Source organism: Camelus ferus, chromosome 3 (genome assembly GCF_009834535.1).
Source record: "Camelus ferus isolate YT-003-E chromosome 3, BCGSAC_Cfer_1.0, whole genome shotgun sequence".
NCBI classification, from domain to species: domain Eukaryota; kingdom Metazoa; phylum Chordata; class Mammalia; order Artiodactyla; family Camelidae; genus Camelus; species Camelus ferus.
The window spans coordinates 115,312,412-115,328,831 of NC_045698.1; the positions used below are offsets into that span (position 1 = coordinate 115,312,412).

Consider the following 16,420-nt stretch of genomic DNA (forward strand, 5'->3'; position numbering starts at 1 on the left):
GGTGCTGAGATTTGTGGAAAGTACGCAGCATCGTGTTTGTAGCATCCACAAGATACCGTGAAACTCTTGCTTTTCCTGGCAGTGTGACTGTCGGGTCCTCTTGCAGGTCTCTGTGGGACATGGAGGGTACAGCTGAGTATGGCCCTGGGCGCGAGTGTGGGCGGCAGGGTGTGTGGACACGTCCCCAGGTCTCAGCTTCCTCCTGAGCATAAGGTAAATTGGTGTTATCTGACTTCTTAGCTTTGTCATTCTGATGGATGTCAAGTGACATCTTGGTGGTATTTTTATTATCAGTTTTGATTGATTGTGAGATGGAGCATCGGATGCCTTTTATCTACTTTTTGGTCCCAGGCCTCAGGTTTTGCTGTGTGGGTTGCCTGTTCTGGTTTTGTTTTGGGGGGTTTTGTTGCTTTGGTTTTTGTGTTTTATTTGTCCTATTGGGCTGTCTTTTTTTTTTTTTTTTCTTCCTGATTTGCAGGAGTTCATTATTCATTCTAGGTATTTATCCCTTTTGACTTGAGAGGCTACCGGTACTTCTTGCAGACTGCCAGCTCTGTTACAGAAATCTCTCATTTTGCTGCGGTCAAGTCCACCCGTCTTCCCCTTAAGTTTATTTTTTGAGCCCTACATAAGAAATCCCCAAGTCACAAAGTACCTGCTATTTCCTAATAGTAGCACCACAGGTGACATTACTTCTGTGTTACAGTGATGTTTCTAACAAGTGTTAGCCTTTTCTTACTAACTTTGGTTGCTGGAGTGTTTAACGTAAAAAATGTGTTTGTTACTATTCCAGTTCCTTTCTTTTATCCTCTTTAGTGATTGATTTCAATTCCAATATGTAACCTGTTTCTCTAACACATGAATATTTTAATGTTACTCTAGATGGCTTCAGGTTTCAAAAAGAAATATACTTGATAATAGATCTGGTCCCTTAGGTATCAAAATATTGCAAATGTTAATGTACAAATTTATAAACTTACTTTCCTGGCATTTGCACATTTTTCTTTGGCTCGTCATTTAAGGCAGGACTCAGAGGCTGGTGTATAAAAGGGACAAGAAGGGAGGACTGTACCAGCCAACATGAGACCCTGAGCAGAAAGACCCTTCAGGAAAGGCCATCTGCAAGCCTAGCCCGGGCAGCCGCTCTGATACCCCAGGTCTCTGAGTTCCCCTTGCGGCTGATTTTCTCTAAGAGGGGCCTTAGCAGGTCCTGGCTGGTGGTACCAGATGCAGAGCACCGTGGGCCATTGCTTTTGCTGTTGCTTTTGGAGAATCCGTCTGTGCCAGGCGTGGCACCAGGTGCCCATAATCCTGAAAACAAAGCTAAATACAGTAAAACCCGCAGCCCTTGGCTGTGGAGCTCTGCCGCCTCCGTGGGTTCTGCATCAGGCATGATGGTTTCAGCGAGAGAAATGGTCCAGAGTGTTACAGATGAGATGGCAACGCAAGCACGTACCGTGTGGTGCAGAAAACCGCACTGTACAAGTAAGAAGAGCACACGCTTGCTGGGCCTCACTGTTGTGGGTGCTGGCCAGCGGGAGGTGGGGTGCTGGGCTCTGACCCTGAGCATCCAGGTGGCAGATGGGGCAGGAGAGGAGCAGGGCGTGAGTGCCAGCACCTCTGCAGCTGTGGTGAGACGGCAGGAAGCTGGGTGAGTGTGGATTGTGCAGGGCCACCCATCAGGAAGAAGTGAATGGGCCTCTTAGGCACAACCTGAGGCTGCTGACGACAGGCTGAACACCTTCTCCTCAGGGAAGCTGCAGATACACTTTTGAGATCTTACAACTGATTAAACCAGGCCCACCAGATTGTTTAGGACAGACTCCCTTACCTAAAGTCAGCCAATGGTGAGCCTTCACCACATCTAGACACCTTCCCAGCAACATCTAGATTCGAGTGGGATTGAGTAACTGGGGACTATGGCCTCACCCATCACAGTAAGAGCTTGTATGTGTGTGGAATGAGCTGAGCCACATCCAGGGTGACAGATGGATTTTCATCTCAGTGCTAACTTTAGCCTCTGGGTAGGATTTCTATAGCACGTGTGAATCTAGACCGAGCCAGAAGTGCCATCCTCCCCTTGTGAGGCCGCCCTGCCTGGGTGAGGCAGGTGTACCTTACAGCTGTGAATTTGGAGAGACACAGGTGACAAGGAGCTATGTTTGAAAGAAGCCAGCATGCTGAGTTCAGTCAGCAAGATGGTATCTAATTTGCTTGGACCTTCACAGTGCTGTCAGCCCGGTGATGAGAGCGTCCTTCCCGCTGTGGCCTCTCTCGTTGTGTCTGTCGGCACCTCTATTTTTACTGTTCTACGTTGGAAACTACAGAAGCAGTGGAGGTGGAAACCATGACTTTGAAATCTCACAAATACATTCTTCTCCTTGATGAGCTATTTTGTAAAAAGTGTGGCCAGAAGGTGGCGGTCTAGTAACAGGGGACCAGTGTTTGCCAGGAGTCAGTGTCTAGAAGAACTTTCCAGAGAGCTGTGTAGTAACGTATAGTGTGGACAGGTGAGGGCCTGGGGTGGCCCGGCCAGCAGCTGGGGGAGGAGGAAGTCCCCTGGGCTTCAAGAGCTGGAAATGGCTCAGGTGGACAGATTTCATCGTAGGGAAGTTACAGATTGCTGTTTTTCTGCAGAGCAGCTTTAAAATAATCTTTTAAATTTTACAGTAGTTTCAGACTTGAGAAAAAGAGGATAGTGCAGACAGTTCCCCTGTCTCCCACACCTTGTTTCCCCTAATGTAAATGTCACCTTGCGTTCGTGTCGTTCATTGTCACAACTAGTGCACCTGCCCTGATACGTCTCTATTCACTGAAGTCCGTATTTTATCCACATTTCCATATGTTTTACTGTTCCCGAATCCCATCCAGGATCCCACGTGACATTTCGGCATCTCGTCTCCTTGGACTCTTCTTGACTGTGGCAGTTTGTCTGATACTCCTTGTTTTGATGATCTGGAAGAGCTTTAGGGGTGGTGGTCAGGTTTTTGTAGACCCTCCCCCAGTTGGACTTTGTCTCGTGTTGCCTCATGATCCACTGGGGCAATGAGTTTCGGGAGGAAGGCCACAGTGTTCTCATCATATGAGAGCAAGGGCTGTGCATAACATGTTTTAAGAGTTTTTTTGTGCTGATTTTTGTTTTCGCCGTTTGCCAACTGTACCTTCTGAGGGGCCTTCACCTGGTATAGGAGGACTCTGGTCACCCGCTCATGGACCTTGCAGGCATCTCGCCTCGCACGTGCCCTCTGGTGCCACCGCCCTTGGGTTTGCTGCTTGGCTTTCCACCCTGGGACGTGTGCTCCAGAATCGGACCCAAGTCTGTCTTCTCCCACCCCACCTCTAGCACCAAGGACAGACCTGGGTAACCAGAAGGCACTCGCATCTCTGTGTGATGGTAAACTTCTGGGGCATTGAAGCCTCTGTACAGGGTCATTAATTTAAAACCATCTTTTGAAGCAGTGAAGTTCTGGTTCTGGGATATGGCACCACGCTTGACCAGCAGACTCCATGTGGTCACTAGGACGTGGGTTTGAGGCTGAGCACCAGCAGACCCCTCCATGTGGTCACCAGGATGCACCACTGCACTGACTCACTGACTACAGACAGGCCCCATGTGGGCACTAGGATGTGACCCCCTGACGACCGACAGACCCCTGGGGGCTGCGTGGCCCCCATCTGCTTGATCCTTCCAAGGCCCCGTGAGTCTAAGCTGCACACCATATAATTTTGTAAATTTGTGAAGTTAAGTTTTTTAAAGTGTAGTCGGTGGAGATTGCTGTCTCTCCATTTCAGCTTTCTCTCTCTTATAATCCCTGTTGTGTTGAGGACTTGGGGCATTTTGTGTTTTTTTCTGAAGGGGCTTCCACCCTGGTTATATAAGCTTCTGGGTCCATCCCTGGGTAAAGCTGCCGTTTTCCTGTGTCATCAGTGGAGGGTTTGGGGCCCAGAGACAAGGACAGAGCTTTGCCCATGGCTGGACCGGCTTGGAGCGGTTTTTCTGCTCTCAGGCCAGGTCCTGGTGGTCTTTGCGCAGCACTTATGGTGAAGTCTGGAGTCTGTGTCTGATGCATAAGGGTGTCCTGGCGCCGGCCCCGCCAGCCCAGCCCGCGCTCAGGTTTCCCCCAGATGCCTCCTTGTTCTTGGAAAGTGGCATCATCTCTAAATTCCCATGTGGCTTGAGCAGTTTGTGCTTATTTTGTTTCACTGAGATAACTAATGACTTTTGAGATAAAAATCACCTAATACTGAGCCAAGTTAATTTGTTTCAGAAGATATTTCAAAGCACTGAAGTAACTGAGTCAGCCACTCAGGTCTCAGCACAGAGGCCTGGGAGTGGCCGAGCCTCGCCAGGAACCTGCTGATCCCACGGCTCGTTGCGTAAAACATCCCTGATTAGTGTATTCCAGGAAGAAAAATCCTCAATTTTGGCTTTCTGGTTGTTTAAGCAATCCCTTTTGTTAAACATTCAAAGACAGTATGTCTCTGTAATAATAGGTGTTAAAATGGACACCAGAGTGAGAGAACAGGAGCGCAGTGTGAATCAGATGCACGGCTTGCTCTCAGAGAAGCTAGCTGGGGGGTCCCAGGTTGAAAAGATACAGAAAAAAAAAAGCAGTGCAGTACCACAGACGTTGCTGTCAAAGGTGTGCAAACTGAATGATACCAGCTCAGACGAGGGAAGATTGCTTCTGATGGAAGGGCCAAGAGGAGAACTTGCCTCCTCCATACTTGAGCTGGGGGACATCTGTCTGCACGACACGTACCGGGTGGGTGCAGGGTGGGCAGAGTGGCTGGAACAGGAGTCTGCAGGGTCAGGGAGCAGAGTTAGGAAGGGGGCACAGGCTGAGGGAGGGGTTTGCTCTCACCCATCAGGCCATAGAACCACCGTTGCCGTAGACGAGTGAAGTGTAATTCGCCATCACGTTGTCACTAGTAACATTTTCACGTCGTGTGCTGAGCTGGCCTTTCCTGTAGGCTAATAATAACTGGTAGAACGCAGACTCTGTTCCAGCCATCATGTTGTCCAGCACAGCTCTGATGCTGAGTGTTCTGTTGCTGTTCTGGAAGAGTGCTTTTCATTACGCACCATCTGAGTGACATTTTTAGATCATGGAAGACAAAGCAGCAATGAGTGGTGTGCGATGGAGAATTCTGTGCTAATTAATAAGCGTGTTGGAGGAGGGTGGCGCTTTGGAGATTCTAGAACACAGGCTGTGAAAACAATTTGGTTGATTACAACCGGCTTTTTTTTTTTAGCTTAGAATTTTATTTTATTTTTTATTGAGTTATAGTCAGTTTACAATCTGTGTCAGTTTCTGAGGTACAGACAAGCAGCTCTTACGTAAAGAACAGCACAGGAAAGCACGTGTGAGTGCGTGGCGTGTGCTAAGGGTTCTGTCTTAGGAGACGTCTTCAGCCCTCCGAGGCGCACGTGAGGATGCCGCTGTCCTGTGTCGTCTCCTCACGGTGGCGCACTGTTACAGGATGTGAAGGCTCTCACAGGGCCTCCTTCCCTGGGGAGATGGGCCCGGGGAGGGGTCGGCCCACAGGTGTGGGACCCTGGGGTCTTGCCTCCATGCAGGTTTGGCTTCACATCAGCTGGTTCCTGAACTCACTCTGTCTGGCTTATTAGGCCCTACTTCTCTCTAGGATTGCGAGAAACGTGCTTTCTTGTCCTCATTCCAGCCTGCGTTTATCCGAGGTGAGGCCAGGCCTTCTTTGCTCAGCCAGGCACTCTCAGGAAGTGTTAATTTGTAAGAATTTTTTTAAGAAGTAAGAATCAAGGGGATGTTTGTGTGCACGTTGGAGGTGGCTGGTCTCTCCCCAGGAGGACGAACTTGCGCGGTTGGCCCGTCCTGGAGGTACCGCATGCGCTTCTGCTTTTCAGGCCCAGTGAGGACTTTATGCTGAGATGGATTTCCTCTCCTCACAGTGTGTTTATCAGCTGCTCCTAGGAAGGAAGTGGGGGTCCCACCTGTGCTCCCCCCCCATTTTGTTGACGCAGAGAAGGCTGCTGAAAAGACTTGGTGCAGAAATCCAGACTGCTGGTTCTCAGCCCAGTGTGCTTGCTGCTTCCCAGTGTCCTGATGAATAAACATAGCCATACGACATACCTGAGGTGGCCTGTATTATGGAGAAGAGGCAACAGACTAATCTGTGTTCTTCTCTGGGCCCCAAAGTACCAGGGCTGCAGTTGGAGGCAGCTCTTTAAATAAATGATTATCACCATTTCTCGCCAAGCTGCCCTTCTGCTCCTTAGCGAGATTCCCCAGGAGCTGGTGTGTGAGCAAAAACACCCCTGAGCAGTGCCTCGCCACATCCAGTTCTCTGGCTCACCCCAACCTCAGCACACTCCACATTCAGTTTTGCTTGACCCGACCATTTCCGTGCTCTCTAGAACCACAGTGTTTCATGGGACAATCAGATGGCACTACAGTTCCTAGTAGTGTATTTCATGTACATTTCACCAGGGTTCAACAAGTATTGTTTCATACTCCAAATCTATAATCTTCTCCAGAGAAAAAAAAGACTCCTGGATAAAGGACTTTTCTTCTAAAATTCAGTTATGGAGCTAGACCCTGAGTATTTACAGTGTCGCACCCTCTGATCAGTGTCGGGTAAGGAAGCAGCCCTGGATTAGGGTAGAAGGCAAAGTTCAGGCAGGTTTCACATGCAGTCAGCTTAGCAGAGGCTGGGGGGGCAGACCCACCACACCCACTGCCCCAGCAAGGGCAGAGGCATGAAACCAGCAGATGCCTATGAAAATACTTCGTCAACCCAAAGAGCTCTGATGGTCTTAAACACCACTTTTTGTAAAGTTCTGAGTGCTCTTGCGTTGTTCACACCTTCTGGAAGATGCCACTGCTGTTTGACTTTCCATTTCAGCATCTGGACGGACGGACCATGCCATGCACAGCGAGCCCTCCTCAGGGAGCCAGGAAGACAGGTCACTTCAGCTACAGACGAGCGAGCTGTTAATTTCCGACGGGGACGCCCAGGAACTGAGACAGGTAACATGCATTCGTGGTGCCACCTCCAGGTGACTCATTTCTCTTTCCTGCCTGAAAACAACTCTCCACTGGTTTATGCTTGCCTCTCACCTACAAGGAACTGCTAGGCTATGCATCTGAATTGCTCAGCTACCTGTGGCTGGAGAAGGAGAGAAAGGGCAGCACCCATCTGAGTCCTAGCATTCTGTGTCATGCAGACGCACAGCCCTCCTGTGCACACAGTAGTCCTGGCAGCCACCTCCACCTGTTGTACATGTGTGTATGTGTGCGCATGTGTGCTGTGTACATGCCACACGCACACACATGCATATGTGGGTCTGGCATGTGTGGGGGCTGTGGGTGTGTGACATATGCACATGTATGCGTGTGTGGTATGTGTGCTGTGTGTGCACATGTATGCAGCACCTGTAAGTGTATGCTGTGTGTGTGCCGTGTGTGCATGTGCAGTGCCTGAACAAATATGTGCTGTGTGTGCACACCACCTGTGTGTGTACAGTTGAGGGTGCTTGCTCTCTCAGATCTCTCTCAAGTGCTCAACACTGGGTTCTTGAGGCAGCTTGCCACTTTTTGACCAGGAAGGTGAAGTTTAAGTAATATATGATAGAAAGATTTTTCAACTTATTTTCCTGTGTTACTGTTGGGCAAGGGGGAGAGCATAGCTCAGGTGGAGGAGCACATGCTTAGCACACAGAAGATCCTGGGTTCAATCCCCAGTACCTCCTCTAAAAATAAGTAAATGAACCTAAATTACCCCCTGCAATAAAAATAAATAAATGAAAGTATATAAAAAGAAATTTAAAAAAATGTTGGACAACACAGTGGCTTTTTTTTTTAATAATTATATAGCAGATACCTAGATGTATCATTTCATTCATAAATATTTCAGTATGTAGCTTTAAAAGATAAGACTGTTTTTTAAAAAATCAACACAATACCATGCTGACCTTTAAAAAGGAAAAAGTAAATTCCTTGATATCATCAGTCATCGAGTCAGTGCTCAGATTTCCCTAGTCACCTCATTTAGGAAAATCTGTTGCATGTTTGTTCCAACCAGAATCCTCATGAGGCCCAAACGTTGCCCTCAGTGAAGTGCCTTTAATGGGTAGCTTTCCTCTACTATCTGGTCTTTTTCCTTTGCAGTTTATTTGGTGAAAAAACTAAATTGTTTCTCTGTCGAGATTTTGTAGTTTGCATCTTCCTGGCTTGGTTCCCTGGTGGTGAGCTGCCGGCTCCCTGCCCTGGGCTTCCTGCAGGTCAGTTCATAGCTCTAGAGGTGCCGTGAGATTCGGGCTCCATCTTGGAGAGACTGTTTCCTCGGTGGACTGCACACTTGCATCAAGGCATGCGTGTGTCTTTGAAACTTGTTTTTAAACACATTTTTTATGTGTCTTTGTAGGCACAGACTCCTATAAGTTCTGTCTTTTCCTATTTGGGAAAAAGTGTTCATCTTTGCTATGAGGTATTTGAAATATACATGATCTGTCACTTTTTCCCTTCTGATCTAACTTAATCACTTTTAGTAATGACACACAGAAGTGCTGCTTTCTAGTGACAACGAGCAGATTCTGCAGGTTACTAATCACTTCTTTTCATTTTTCAGTTTTATTAGGTAGAGTTGTTACAATTTGACTGCACATACACAATATATTGTATGTAAATACATTTATACAATATACTGCATGTATTTTTTTAGTTTGCATATCTGTGCTGTTCACTGTTTCTGAGAACAGTTTAGAGCTTTAGCTTTTTAATTATCAAAGGAATAAAGCCAACCACAAAATAAGAATCAACAGAATGCAGTAATCCAGTCATAAAGGACAATCAAGTGTGCTTACACATATTTAAGAAATCAATCATTTAAGTTATAAATAATAAGTAGTTCTTTTTTTTTTTTTTAGATTCCACATATAAGTGATGTCATATAGCATTTTTCTTTCTCTTTTCGGCCCACTTCACTTAGAATGATGATCTCCGGGTCCATTCATGTTGCTTTGAATGGCATTATTTTATTCTTTTTTATGCCTGAGTAGTATTCCATTGCATATATATACCACATCTTTTTTAACCAGTCATCCATTGATGCACATTTGAGTTGTTTCCATGCCTTCATCATTATAAATAGTGCTGCTATGAACATTGGGGTGCATGTGTCTTTTGGAATTACATTTTTCTCCATGTATATGCCCAGGAGTGGGATTGCTGAATCACATAGTAAGTCTTTTTTTAGTTTTTTAAGGAACCTCCATACTGTCCTCCATGGTGGCTACACCAAACTACATTCCCATCAGCAGTGTAGGAGGGTTCCCTTTTCTCCACACACTCTCTAGCATTTATCATCTGTAGACTTTTTAATGATGTCACTCTGGATGGTATGAGGTGATACCTCATTGTAGTTTTGATCTCCATTTTTCTGACAATTAGTGATGCTGAGCATTTTCTCATGTGCCTGTTGGCCATTTATATGTCTTCATTGGAGAATTGCTTCCTTAGGTCTTCTGCCCACTTTTTGGCTGGGTTGCTTGCTTTTTTGATATTAAGATGTATGAGCTGTTTACTATGGAAATTAGTCCCTTGTCGGTCGCTTCATTTGCAAATATTTTCTCTCATTTGATAGATTGTCTTTTCATTTTGTTGATGGTATCCTTAGCTGTGCAAAAGGTTTTAAGTTTAATTAGATCCTATTTGTTAAGTTTTGCTTTTATTTCCATGAGCTGGTTCAAAAAATATATTGCTGTGATTTATGTCTGAGAGTGTTCTGCCTGTGTTTTCCTCTAGAACTTTTATAGTATCTGGTCTTACATTTAAGTCTTTAATCCATTTTGAGTTTATATTTGTATATCATGTTAGAGAATGTTCTAATTTCAGTTTTTCACAGTAGCTGTCCAGTTTCCCAGCACCACTTGTTGAAGAGACTGTCTTTTCTCAATTGTATATTTTTGCCTCCTTTGTTGTAGATTAATTGACCATAAGTGTGTGGATTTATTTCTGGACTTTCTATCCTGTTCCATTGATCTGTGTCTGTTTTTGTGGCAGTGCCACGCTGTTTTGATTACTGTAGCTTTGTAGTATAGTCTGAAGTCAGGGAGCATGATTCCCCCAGCTCTGGTCTTTTTCAAGATTGTTTTGGGTATTTGGGATCTTTTGTGTTTCCATACAGATTTTAACATTTTTTGTTCCAGCTCTGTGAAGAATGTCTTTGGTAATTTGATAGGGACTGCATTGAATCTGTATATTGCCTTGGGTACTACGGCCATTTTAACAATATTGATTCTTCCAATCCAAGAACACAGTATATCATTCCATTTGCTTATGTCATCTTCCCTTTCCTTCATCAGTGTCTTACAGTTTACAGAGTACAGGACTTTTGCCTCCTTGGGTAGTTTTATTCCTAGGTATGTTATTCTTTTTGGTGCAATGGTTAATGGTATCATTTCCTTAATTTCCCTTTTTGCTGTTTCATTGTTAGTGTATACAAATGCAACTGATTTTTGTATATTAATTGTGTATCCTGCAACTTTACCAAATTCACTGATAAATTCTAGTAGTTTTCTGGCTGCTTCTTTAGGATTTTCTGTGTATAGTATCATGTCATCTGCAAACAGTGACAGTTTTCCTTCTTCCTTTCCAATTTGGATTCCTTTTATTTCTTTTTCTTCTCTGATTGCTGTGGCTAGGACTTCCAAAATTATATTGAATAAAGTGGCAAGAGTTGGCATCCTTGTCTTGTTCCTGATCTTAGAGGAAGTGCTTTCAGCTTTTCCCCGTTAAGTATGATGTTAGCTGTGGGTTTGTCATATGTGGCCTTTAGTATGTTGAGGTATGCTCCGTCTGTGCTCACATTCTGGAGAGTTTTTATCAGAAATGGATGTTGAATTTTATCAAAAGTTTTTTCTTCATCTGTTGAGATGATCATATGGTTTTTATTCTTCAACTTGTTACTGTGGTGTATCACTCTGATTGATTTGTGGATACTGAAAAATCCCTGCATCCCTGGGATAAATCCCACTTGATCATGGTTTGTGATCCTTTAATGTGTTGTAGAGTCAATTTGCTAGTATTTTGTTGAGGATTTTTGCATCTATATTCATGACTGGTATTGGCCTATAATTTTCTTTCTTGTGTGATATCTTTGTCTGTTTTTGCTTATCAGGGTGATGGTGGCCTCACAGAGTGAGTTTGGAAGTGTTCCTTCCTCTGCGATTTTTTGAAATAGTTTCAGAAGGATAGGTGTTAACTCATCTCTAAATGTTTGGTAGACTCCACTGTGAAGCCACCTGGTCCTGGACTTTTGTTTGTTGGGAGTTTTTTAATTACTGATTCAATTTCAGTGCTGGTAATTGGTCTGTTCATACAGTCCATTTCTTCCGGGTTCAGTCTTGGTGAATTGTACCTTTCTAAGAAATTGTCCATTTCTTCTATGTTGTCCTTTTTGTTGGCATCTAGCTCCTCATAGTAGCCTCTTGTGATCCCTTACATTTCTGTGGTATTGGTTGTAACTTCTCCTTTTTCATTTCTGATTTTATTAATTTGGGCCCCCTCCCTTTTTTTCTTAATGAGTCTGACTAAAGGTTTATTAGTTTAGCTTTTCAAAGAGCCAGCTTTTAGTTTCTGTTGTTTTGTTTTGTTTTTTAGTCTCTGTTTCATTTATTTCTGCTCTAATCCTTATGATTTCTTTTCTTCTACTAACTTTGGGGTTTGTTTGTTCTTCCTTTTGCAGCTACTTTACGTATAAGATTAGGCTGTTTACTTGAGATTTTCCTTGTTTCCTGAGGTAAACGTATCGCTATAAAGTTCCCTCTGAGAACTGCTTTTGCTGTGTCCCAGAGGTTTTGGATTGTTGTGTTTTCATTTTCATTTGCCTCAAAGTATTTTCTGATGTCTTCTCTGATTCCTGCAGTGAGCCACTAGTTGTTTAGTAGCATATTATTTAGCCTCCACGTGTTTAAAGTTTTTGCAGTGTTTTTCTTGTAGTTGATTTCTAGCCTTATAGCCTTGTGGTCAGAAAGATGCTTGGTACGATTTTAATTTTCTTAAATTTGCTGAGGCTAGCTCTGTGGGCCAGCATGTGGTCAGTTCTGAAGAATGTTCCATGTGCACTTGGGGAGAATGTGTGTTCTGTTGCTTTCGGATGGAATGCTCTATAGATATCAATTAAGTCTGTCTGGTCTAATGTGTTATTTAGGGCCTGTGTTTCCTTATTGATTTTCTGTCTGGATGATATGTCCATTGATGTAAGTGGGGTGTTTAGGTCCCCCACTATTATTGTGCTATGGTCACTGTGTAAGGGATTTCTCTTTTTATGTCTGATAACAACTGCCTTATATGTTGAGGTGCTCCTATGTTGGGTGCATATGTATTTACAATTATTACATCCTCTTCTTGGATTGATCCCTTATGCATTCTGTAGTGTCCTTCTTTGTCTCTTGTAACAGTCTTTATTTTAAAATCTACTTTGTCCGATATAAGTGTTGCTAACTCCAGCTTTCCTTTGGTTTCCATTTGCATGGAATATCTTTTTCCGTCCTCTTATTTTCAGCCTGCATGTGTCTCTAGCTCTGAAATGGGTCTCTTGTAGACAGCATATATATGGGTCTTGGTTTTGTATCCATTCAACCAGTCTGTGTCTTTTGGTTGGAGTGTTTAATCCATTTACATTTAAGGTAATTATCAATAAGTATGTTCTTATTGCCATTTTGTTTATTGTTTTGGGTTTATTTTTGTAGGTCTTTTATTTTTTCTCTTTCTTTTTCTTTTTTTGTGCTTGGATGACTAGAGAAGTTCCTTTAACCTTTGTTGTAAATCTGGTTTGGAGGTGCTGAGTTCTTTTAACTTTTGCTTACCTGTGAAGCTTTTGATTTCTCCATCAAATCTAAATGAAAGGCTTGCTGGATAGAGTATTCTTGGTTGTAAGTTTTTCCCTTATATGGTGCCACTCCCTTCTGGCCTGAAGGGTTTCTACTGAAAAATCAACTGATAACTAATCACTTCTTTTGATAGGCTTATTGACTCCAGAACACTGTAGATCTCTGCGTTGGGGCTTGAGAAACCCTCGTACTATAAAGACACATGTACCTGTCCTCCTGAGAGTGAATGAGAGCGCATATAGGCCTCGGGCTGGTAGGATCTTGGACCCCCCACCCTCCAACAAAAGCGTCTGTGGCTGAGATGAGCTCTTCTGTGTCCCAGAGCTGTGTTGAGGCTGAAGCAATATGATGGCTTTTTCATGGGAAATATGGGAATTTTATCTGTTAATTCTGATGGTGGACATGTAGTTGGAGAGGACCCTTCCAGTTTCAAATACCCAGTCTCTACCACCATGTCCAATGTGCCCTTCCCATAAAAGCCATGGTGGAATGCAAGGGGTCAGGATGAATGCACCAACAGCAATGAGTAGAATAAGATTCCTCGGTGACCACTGAGATTGCCCTTCTTTCCCGTGAAAGAGTGTGTCTGTGTGGTTGATTCTGACTGTCATCAACAAGTCTTAGTGGGCCCTGTGGCTTGCATGCTGGGAACAGTGGATGCCGTGGTCATGAATCAGGATGCTGGCTTCAGGACAGAGGAAGTGGTGATCCCTGAGCAGCTGGGCCGGGAAGCCCCATGCACAGGAGGGGCAGGGCTTCGTGCTAGGTAGCTGCCTCGTTCTCCTTCCCTGCAGGGAGAACCTGGTTTCCTAAGAGATTGTCTTTTTGAGGTAAAACACATGTTTCATATTTAGAGAAGAATTCTGAGCTGTGTAGTTGAAGCTCAGGCCTAAGTAGGAATGAGCTAAATTTCCGGGGGGAACGAAAATGCAGGAAAATCTGCCTCCATTCATCTGTGGTTTCAGTGCAGACGCTATTAAAGTCATCATGTGGAAATGGGTCTCGGTGACCTAAACTGCATCTGGGGTGCCAGAGAGAAGATCAGTCACGATTTCCCTGAGGGACAGCCATGCTCAGGGCTGTGCGGCCGCCCCCTGCGTGCTGGGCCCCTGCAGCGGGTGTGTGGCTCCGGCTGCTGCGGCTGTGGCCGTCCACCCTCCGCTGTGGGAGGGCACGTGGTGCGGACGGCCGGGAGAGGAATCAGAGTCCCTGAGATGGGTTTGGCAGAGTCTCTCGAATCATTTTCCAGTGTTTGATGCACTCACCTTTCCTGCCTCAGAACTGCTACTCTTTCGTTTCCAAGTCTTTGGCTACCAAACATTTGATACAGCATTTGGAAGTGTCAAACACAAGCGGCCAGGCTCCACCCCTAGAATATGTAAAGTGTCTTCCTGATTTCTTAATCTCCAGTTCTCTGTCTTGCCCTGTGTTTGGTGTTTTTTTCATCCTGCCTCCCTCTTTCAGCCAAAAGGATTCAGAGAAAAAGCTGGCCCAGGTCTCATCTCCTGGTTTATCAGGCACCAGCCTGGTTGCGGGGACCAGCGCTGTGTGAACTCTGGGACAGCAGTGAGGGGAGGCTTGCACAGGACGCTCTCGTCATTTCCCATAAAGAGGGACGCACAGAGTGTGGACTCGTGGCAAATTTTTAGGTCATAGTTTTGAACTTTCTGTTTGATTATATTCAGGCATTTAGTCTGCCTATATTGTATGTGATACCTTTATAAACAATAAAACACAAAAATGCACAAAAATGAAAAGAAAATGAGGTGACTCAATCACCCCAATCAGAAGGTTTGTTGACTAGAAAACATAGCCAGTCAGCTGGCATGGAGAGGTTTACCGAAAAGGCGTCTCTGTAGCTGTCCACGCTGGGGAAATGAGCGAGGCCCTGCGCTTTAGATTCTGTGTGTCTGCCCACTCTGCTTGCTTAGCGGAGCCACGCTCCACGTGGACAGGCAAACTCACTGGAGCCTTCCTGAAATAGTTCTAGGGCAGTTCTCTGCTTGCTGTGAAGCTATCTTAAGAAATTCATGTCCTTCTTTTCTTTTTTTCTTTCTTTTTTAGAAATTATGGAATACATTTCACCTTCAGTAACTCCACCATTCTGCTTTTTTTCCCCCATACTCTGTTTCCAGGTATTTAAATTTGTCCTGATTAATCTGTCTCCTCTCCTAGTCAGGAAAAAAAAAAATCGGTCATTTCTTGCATAACTAATCTATGTAAAAGAATTGTGTTTAACAGTACTCTTCGGCCCAAAATAAATACCTGAATAAATGAATTGTTTAGCCCTGGCTTCAGTGCGTTAACTGTCTGTTTGGAGAGATGACAGACCTGGGTTTCCTTGATGACTGTCAGGACAAAGTCGTGAGATCATGAGCAAGGGGTGGGTCCATGGTGCTTGCCATCCCCTGTGGCTGTGGGTTAGGCCACATTCCAGGACTGACGTGTCTTAGGAAGAAGAGATGGCTATACGGTTAGGCCCTCAACAGTGAAAAGGCAAGGGCGATGTATTCCAGCCTGCAGGACCACTGACCAGTGCGGGGAGGACTTGCAGGCACCTTTGTTGGAGCAGGCTCTGTGGGGGGGTCTGGGGACAGAGAGCTGGATGTGGCCACTAACTTTTCAGTACCTTCCTGCCAGGATTTTGTGCTGTAAGCAGTTGAGAATCATTGAAAGAGTTTAGGCAGGGAGTGGTGGGATAATTTCAGATTTTAACCCGTTCTCCTCAGGTTCTGTTACTATCCTCTGCTACCTTCTAAATCTGTTTCAGACTGTTTATTTCATTCATTAATTCCGGGGCACAGTTAGAAAGTTGTGTTTTTATTTACGGCTTTGATACCCATCCAGAGATTAACAATGAGCTAGGTTATGTATTTAAATGTATGGTACTTTAATTGTGAGTTATTAATAAGTGTTCCTGACATCATATCCTATGTCATTTCTAAATGTTAAACCGTAAGAAGAGACTTGGTAACCGGGACGAGGTTCCTAGTAACTCTTGCTGTCCACACACAGTGGGCATTTCAGTAAGAGAACGTGTGTCCTGGGATGAGCCCTGGACTAGGAAGTGTGTCCTCGCACTGGTCCCGCCTGCAGCTCTGCAGTCCTGGGGAGGCTGCTCCCCTCCCCCGGCCTGGGTCTCTACCTCAGAGAAACAAGGGTACTGACTTGTAACATGTTCCAGTACCTACCATCTAACGTAGAATCTACCTCAAAGAAATGAAAGCCGAGTTGCAGGAATATGCCATGCCTTCCTTTGAAATACTCGTTCATGGTTTTCCTGTCTGCCCGGTTGGTTAACTAGGGTCACTGGTGAGCGTGAGCATTGCTTGGACAGACACGTGGTGCCCCAGCCCAGCCCTGCCTGCTGTGGTTTCCTGTGCCTCCCACTGCTGCCCTGTGAGATTGCCCCAGATGACCAGCTCTGCTCCACAGCAGCCTCAGGCCTCCCGTCATGTTGGCTGTGGTCTCCGCTCCAGCCCAGGCCCACGGTGTGTGGGCGGTGCTTGTCGGGGTAGGAGGGCCCGTCAGCAGGGGCTGTGCTCT

General features: G+C 45.1%; 1 protein-coding gene across 8 annotated transcripts in view; it reads left to right on the forward strand.

Annotated features, from left to right (window-relative positions):
* SNAP47 (synaptosome associated protein 47) overlaps positions 1-16,420 on the forward strand; it is an 85,457-nt gene that overhangs the window by 42,955 nt on the left and 26,082 nt on the right. For 4 of the 8 annotated variants that reach the window (XM_032477271.1, XM_032477269.1, XM_032477270.1 and 1 more), the window contains one exon: positions 6,886-7,010. The exons of 3 other annotated variants lie outside the window; for them this stretch is intronic. In XM_032477271.1, the coding sequence (XP_032333162.1) occupies positions 6,886-7,010 (125 nt within the window). Of the gene's footprint in view, positions 1-6,885; positions 7,040-16,420 lie in introns of all 8 variants that reach the window. One more of the 8 variants, XM_032477272.1, reaches the window with a different exon arrangement.